Below are 8,242 nucleotides of genomic sequence, written 5' to 3' on the forward strand. Positions count from 1 at the left end.
GATTGAAGTTGCGTGCAATACAAAAACAAAAGGTGTGAAAAAAATAAAAATAGAATAAAAGTGCCTGTGTGATTTGAGTGTCTATCTGTGCACTTATTCTCATTCCATTTGCATAGTATCTCAAATCCTTCTGTGTCAAATGCTATCTCTCATATACAGTATTTGCGTTCCATGTTAAAGCACCTGACTGACTTTAAGGTATTTATTTTGAATATAAACATTTTTCCAAATGTACGTGCTCTCAAATGTATAATGCTACAAGGCCAGAATTACATAATAAAAGGTAATAAATATACCAAGAGGGATTATTTTGCTATCATGTAGTGGCAACGGAGCTTTTGTAAATACAAAGATTTTGTGTCTCGTGCGAGTAGGCGGTTTGTGCATTTTCAATCCAGTTGCTTAGTTTATGTATCTCCACTTTTAACGTAATGAATAACCTGTTATTAATATATTGAACCAGTTCTTGAAAAAACATTAGTTATAATAAAAAGTTTGATAGAATAACTTTTACAAAACTTAAAAAAAAAAACAACAACCACTAATCCTATTGGTTACATTTGCTCGAATGTAACGGATGCGCTTATTGGTTGCATTTTTCAAGTTTTATGAAAGAACTTTTATCAAACTTTTGTTGTTTATATCCGGCCTGAAAGAAAGGAAATTAAATAAACCTTCATACAAATTTTGGTAACTTTTCCTACATTGTAAATTTTGTTCTTGAAAAATCAATCTCTGTAATATAGTTATTACAACACTTTACAACATCCAGTATTTACACCCGTCATTATTACATATCAATGCATGCTGTACTATTATATATTCAAATATTTTTGAAAAAGTATGATGCCGTGACAAATATATTCACAGTGCCATAAAGAAAAGTTGCCATCTCCTTCCAATGTTATGTGTGTGTCTCATCCTCTTCTCTTCAAAGATTTTAAATCGGTCTCTCACGCTGAGCCAGTAAATAGGATTCTATGTTGTACCTGTAGCTTGCACCACCTTCTTGATATGTTCCATCACCACCTTCTTGATCAGTTCCATCACTGTCAAAGGGTATATATCACCCACTTTAAGAAACACTGAACTAAAGGTTTTCAGGTACACTAATCTTTGACAGATTTCAATTACTGGTCATTACCATGAACTCAAACACACACCTGTGTTTTTAAACTCAACAAATTTTAATTCTGTGAGAAGGGTGATTCAATAATGCGTGACTGAAAAACGCTGGGGGATTACATAAGACCACCTCCCACTGGAGGGTTGTTACATACACTCTTACACATTTCTCCCCTTAGAGAGGGAGAGAGCCATAATAATAATAAGAAATACACAAGAAAAGAAAAGCGAAAGTTGACATCAACTCCATCTTGTGTTGGGAGCAAAAGATAAAAAATTAGGCGTTTCCATCCCGCCCGGCGTTGTAATGCTAATTACAACCAATATCAATTTAACACAGTACAAAAGAAATTAAAAAATGCTTGAAATCAAAACTTGTACACAATACATATTGTAAAAATAATTATGAAGAATCATGAGCATATAACTATAATGGTAATAATACATTTGCAAGATAAATGCATCTTACTTTTGTAGGCATATCCTATCTTAGGCATCAAAATGAACTGAAACAAATCTAAACACATAACTGCTGTAATCAAACACGCGTTGCAATTGATTCAAAATGCAACAAACATATGTACAGTCAATTCAAATTAATATCCATTCTGAAAAGCTTAAAAAAAACATCATTATCATATGCAATGAAATTATGCAGCTAAAATGCATAAATGAAAATACTAAAATATATCCGATTAAATATGATAAACACAAACACTAGATAAAAAATTACATGAAGACCCAGCCACTTCATTTCTCTTAAAGCGGAAGCAAACAAATTTTTGCTATGGATCGTTTGATTAGTCCATTTTTTGTTCGAACAGTCACAACGCGAACCTTGTGATCTGGACCTGGAATGATTTCTTCAATTCTTCCAAGTAACCAGTAACACGGTGGCACGTTATCTTCCTTGGCAATCACCATTGCACCTGGTTGCACATTAGATTTTGAGAAGTGCCACTTATTTCGTTGCTGGAGCGAACTTAGGTAGTCCATCTGCCAACGCTTCCAGATGGTCTGAACAAATCGTGTTGTGAGCTGCCATCGAGATAGTCGGTTATCACCAAGGTGGCACAGGTCAGGCTCAACAACGGTGTTAAGCGATCGTCCAATTAAAAAGTGAGCTGGTGTTAGGACCTCAAAGTCATTGATGTCTGGCGATAGAGGTGTTATTGGTCTGGAGTTCAAAATTCCTTCAATTTGGGTCATAACAGTCTGGAACTCTTCTAACGTCAGTTTGGAAGACCCAACAGTTCTTTTGAAATGGTGCTTGAAGGACTTGAAACTAGTTTCCCACAAGCCTCCAAAATTTGGAGCTCTTGGAGGTAGGAAATTCCATGTGATTTCCTCGAAGGCGAAAAAATTAGCCACAGATTCATCAGGTTTCACAACCATCTGATGAAGACGTTTCAACTCTGTGTTGGCACCGACGAAATTAGTGCCATTGTCGCTGAATATTGATGAGCATTTTCCACGTCTAGCAAAAAACCTCTTTAGACATGCAATAAATGCGTCTGCTGTCAAATCTGATACGAATTCTAGGTGGATTGCTTTAGTCACAAAACACACGAATAAAGCAACATAGATTTTATGCAATTGACCCCTTCTCTGACCCTTGAATTTTACGTAGAATGGACCACAAGAATCTACTCCACAAACGTTGAATGGAAAAGTTCTGTTTACTCTTTCCTTAGGCAAGTTGCCCATTATTTGCTCAAGAGTGGTCGGTTGTGCACGGAAGCATGTTACACACTCATGAACTATTTTTCTTGCAAGGTTTCTTGCACCAACAACCCAAAAAGTTTGGCGAACGAGATGCAGTAAGGTTTGAGAACCTACATGCAGGTGTTTACGGTGATAGTATTCGAAAATCAGTCTCGTTAGTCGGTGTTTGGTTGGTAGAATTATCTGGTGTTTTTGATTGTACGAAAGGTCTGCTTCATTTATGCGACCACCAACGCGAAGCAATCCTTCCTGATCGATGAAGGGATTAAGATTTTTCAATTTTCTTTTAGTAGAGACTTGAGCCCCTTGCTTCAAGTTCCTCAATTCCTCACCGAATTCTCCTTGAACTATCTGAATTATTTTTATTCTTGCCACGTCAAGTTCTTGGGCAGTGAGTGGACCTGATTTTTTGTCTGTCTTAGATCTCGCATTAGAACAAAATCTAAGCACGTAAGCAACTATTTTAATGATGGCTGTGTATCTGCTGGCTTTCGTTATTATGGGTGTTATAACATCATCAACACTTGCTACCAATGAATGTTCAACGGATTTCTTGAATTCACTAGCAAATGGCTCATTCTCAGCTGTGAACGTAGGTGGATCTAAATCAAAACTAAGTTCTGATCTCAAATAATCAGGACCGCTCCACCACAATTCATTGTGAATTAATTTGTCAGGAGACAAGCCACGTGACACCAGATCTGCTGGATTGTCTTCGGATCTAACGTGGTACCACTTATACCCACTAGTTATTTCCTGAATAACTGCCACTCTATTGGCTACAAAAGTTTTCAACAAATGAGGTGAGGTGTTGATCCATGCCAGAACAATTTTTGAATCTGACCACAAAATAATTTTCTTAAGGTCTAACCTTAGAGATTCTACGACTTTACTGATCAACTTGAATAGCAACACTGCTGCACACAATTCTAAACGAGGTATAGTAGTCACCTTGAGTGGAGCCACTCTTGACTTATTACACAAAAGCTTAACGCTGTACACATTTTCAGAAAGACACCGCACGTAACTGCTGCGCCATAAGCCTCAGAAGAAGCATCGGCGAATCCATGTATTTCAATTGATCGACCTTCACCAGATAAGCAATAACGATCAATGCATACATCATTAACAACATGCAGGGCAGTAATAAACTTGCACCATTCGGTTGCTTCCTTTTTTGGAAGCGTATTATTCCAGTCCAATTTCAACAGCCACAAACGCTGCATGAATATTTTTGCCTTAACTATGATAGGCCCTAGCAATCCCAATGGGTCAAACAGTCTCGCTATATCCGAAAGAACGGTGCGTTTGGTGTAATCGGAAGATAGGTTTGAGCTTACCTTGAACGTGAAATAGTCCTTTTGGGGATTCCAAGCCAAGCCCAACGTTTTCACAGTGACATTGTCCTTGGCATCAAAACTGTATCCATTCTCGCCATGGTTGACTGCGTTTAGCAGTGTCGAATTGGAACACCACTTGTGAAGTGTCATTCCACAAGTTTGCAGCATCTGTATCAATTGACGCTGAAGCTCTAGAGCGTCATGTAGTTCATGTGCACCAGACAAGATGTCATCCACATAAAAGTCCGAGAGTACAATCTTGGACGCATAAGGAAACCGAGATTGTTCGTCTAGCGCAAGTTGTTTCAGCACACGTGTAGCTAAATACGGAGCACAAGCTGTACCGTAGGTGACGGTCAATAATCTAAACACCTTAACAGGATCGTTCAGATTTTCTTTCCACACGATTCTCTGCAAATCACAATGGCTGGATTCAACCAGAATTTGCCGATACATTTTTACAATGTCGGTGGTGAAAGCATATCTATGTTGACGAAATCTTATCATAATTGAGAATAAATCCTGTTGAATGGTTCCACCATTCATGAGCAAATGGTTAAGAGACACCCCTGAAGAAGAGATGGCGGATGCATCAAAGACAAAGCGAAGTTTTGTACTCGCACTATCAGGTCGGTGAACGCCATGATGTGGCATATAGTAGGTGTTGTGATGAACTGCAACAGAGGTGAGTTCTTCCATGTGTCCCAAACCCTCATACTCCTTCATTAAGGACACGTAAAGCTTTTTCATATCTTCATCCTTGTCTAGTCGTTTGCACGTTGCGTTCAATCTTCTACTAGCCATAGCCAAAGAATCTCCCAATTGTGTTTGATCTGATTTAAGAGGTAGTTGCACTACATATCTACCTGCCTCATTTCTGGAATGAGTCTCACAAAAATGCTTTTCACAAAGAAATGCCTCAGAACTTTCAATAAGCTTGTTTTCGTTTATGGATTCTAAGTCCCAGAATCTTTTCAAGGTGTTATCTAAATTTTCTAATTCATTCGATAAGTGACAATATCGCACATTACTTTCGGTTTGGTTTTGCACCGCACCGCAAACTATCCAACCAAAAACAGTTTCTTGCAACGATATTTTAGATGTGGTAATCCGATGTTCGCATAAAATCTCGAAGAATATTTCGGCACCCAATAAAATGTCGATTCTATTCGGAACATTATAGTCGGGATCTGCTAGCCGTATATTCTCTGGAGGGGAAACTTCAGATTTGTTGATATATCTGGAAGGACTGAAACCCATCACTTTCGGAACTATTAGCAACTCCAATGAGCGCCTATACTTGTCATCTGAAGATGAAATTACCACATGCAGTTTTTGGTTTATGTTTACTGGTAAGCCGCTCAACCCAGACACAGAGACGAAAGTTTTATTTCTTTTCAGCCCAAGTCTCTTTGCGCATTCGGTAGTGACAAAGCTTGACTGCGATGCACTATCCAACAGCGCTCTACATGGTTGTAAACAACCTCGTGAATCCCTCACGTATACCACTGCAGTAGCCAGAAGAACGTAGTTATTTGTCACTTGTCGATGAATGCTGTTTATGAGGGACGATGTGTGACTGACTTCCCCCATCTCATCGGATTGTTTATCAGCAAGCGGGAGTACGTTTGATGCTTGCGGAGGCGACTTTCCTTCTTTTTTTGTTTTGTCTTCTAACAAGTCATTTCTTTTAACTCTGTGAAGGAGGGTGTGATGTTTGTAACCACAGATGTTACAGCCCTTGGACGTACATTCATTTACTGTATGGGAGTCATTTAAACAATTGAAACACAGGTGTTTCTTTTTCACTATATTTTGCCTCTCATTAATGCTTAGCCTATGAAACTCAGAACAATTATAGATGGAGTGTTCTATTTTGCATACAGGACATGATTTCCCGAAGTTAGAGGATTTTACAGCAAAGGTCCTCGATTTATTTATAGGTGAATTGCGAGGCTCACGGACGGGAATGATTCGCGTGACACCTTCCAAAACCTGACATCTGCTTTCCAAAAACGAAATCAAACTATCCCAACTAGGAATTTCTGTAGATTCTAAGGTCATTTCAAATTGTTTTCTTGTTTCTCTGTCCAATTTTCTGAGAATTAAATTGGATAATATTACTTCACTCAGAGCATCTGTCTTAAGATTTGCAATGTTTAATGCTGCTCTCAGGTGCTTTAGAACGTTGTCTAGCAAGGCTCTCAAATCTTTAGCCGACTCTTGGGTGATTTTAGGGATTGAAATTAATGCATTGATATGCGTATCAACAATCAAACGTTTGTTTTCAAACCGTTTCTCTAGTGCAGAGAATAATGAATCAAAGGTGTCTTCAATGCTTTGAACTTGTCTAGCTTCACCTTTCAAGGCAGCTTGTAAATAATACAGTTTTTGTACATCGGAAAGGTTATTATTTTCGGTTATCAGAGAATTGAATTGATTTTTGAACAGAGTCCACTCTTCATATTTGCCACTAAATTGTGGCAGGGGAATTTCTGGCAGTTTTACGTTTTGCTTAGAAGTATTAGTTTCGATTTTACTGGGAACGAAACTCAACAAATTCAAACGGATTTCAATGTCCTCTAATTTTTCTTCAATTTCACAGAGCTCTACATTTAGAACTTCGAATTTATCATCTTTTAACACTTCATAATATTTCAATTTCAACTCTTCAAAATTGTTTTTTGTCGTGTTTAATGTTTCTTTTCTGCATTTAATTACTGCTTCACTAGCACTTTCATTATCTGACAAGAATTTATCAAGTCTGGTGATTTGGGCCTTGACGTTGCCCTTACGTCGACTCAACACATTTAAATTCGCCATCGTGCGAATCGAAATATGAATTTGGTGAAATTCTACTTACAGTTTCTTGTGTAGAAAAGTTGAGTATCCAAAGTTGAGCTGATTCACTAATCAACTATCAATCTATAGGTTCACTGATGCTCGATTCACTAATCAAATATCAATCTATAGGTTCACTGATGCTCGATTCACTAATCAAAAATCAATCTATAGGTTCACTGATGCTCGATTCACTAATCAAATATCAATCTATAGGTTCACTGGTGCTCCTGCAATGACGGACCAAAGTCCATGGTCATTACCATGAACTCAAACACACACCTGTGTTTTTAAACTCAACAAATTTTAATTCTGTGAGAAGGGTGATTCAATAATGCGTGACTGAAAAACGCTGGGGGATTACATAAGACCACCTCCCACTGGAGGGTTGTTACATACACTCTTCCACATTTCTCCCCTTAGAGAGGGAGAGAGCCATAATAATAATAAGAAATACACAAGAAAAGAAAAGCGAAAGTTGACATCAACTCCATCTTGTGTTGGGAGCAAAAGATAAAAAATTAGGCGTTTCCAATTACAGTATTTGAAAAAATAAGTGATTTTAATAAAAAGAGTTCTATTTTTTTTTCTATATACGTATGTACGCCTTTAAAAAGATTAATTCCAGAAATACCGTATTTTAAGGAGTATAATCCGCAGATTATACACGATAATTTCTTTGCATATATTATACTGTTGCATCTCATCAGCTTAAGCTAATTTTTGAAAATTATGTTTCAATATATTTATGGATGGCGTAAAAATGTCAATTGAAGTCTTTCTATTCCTTAAAATTTGATTATTGTTGAATGAAATTTTTATACGGTAAACTTTTTTCTACAAGTAACGAAATTTGCACCAGCCTTTCATAAGCAGGAGATTACGGCACAGAATTTACTAATTTACATTTGTACTATACGCGGTGCATTCGAATAAGTAGCTCTAGGGGCCAGTCAGTATTACTTATTTGATATACCGTGAGAGAAAAAGTTCATGCAGATACCAAGAATACTTTCTAAAAAATTCTGTAATGAATCAAGTAGAAAAAATATTCAGAAAACACATTATTACTTTTATACTTTACAACATAGTTTCCCAACCTTTTTCGTCCCATCGCCCCCTTTCTTCAGACATTTTTTCTTCCATCGTCGCCCAGCGCAATTTAACCCATAGGATTCTATGTTATACCCGTAGCTTCTACCGCCCCCCAG

The 8,242-nt window shown here is 37.5% G+C and overlaps 1 protein-coding gene across 1 annotated transcript; it reads right to left on the bottom strand.

Moving 5' to 3' along the window:
• Positions 1 to 1,884: 1,884 nt before the first annotated feature.
• On the bottom strand, positions 1,885 to 5,783 carry LOC149068583 (uncharacterized). Its single transcript, XM_089251155.1, has 2 exons — positions 3,851 to 5,783; positions 1,885 to 3,689 (listed from the first exon to the last, which is right to left on the bottom strand). Exons 1-2 carry the CDS (start codon positions 5,781 to 5,783, stop codon positions 1,885 to 1,887), a joined length of 3,738 nt encoding a protein of 1,245 aa, XP_089107281.1.
• Positions 5,784 to 8,242: the final 2,459 nt, after the last annotated feature.

This window comes from Pholcus phalangioides, unplaced genomic scaffold (assembly GCF_987345545.1).
Source record: "Pholcus phalangioides strain wild (caught in Gottingen) unplaced genomic scaffold, Ppha-v1.0 ptg000024l_1, whole genome shotgun sequence".
Classification (NCBI taxonomy): domain Eukaryota; kingdom Metazoa; phylum Arthropoda; class Arachnida; order Araneae; family Pholcidae; genus Pholcus; species Pholcus phalangioides.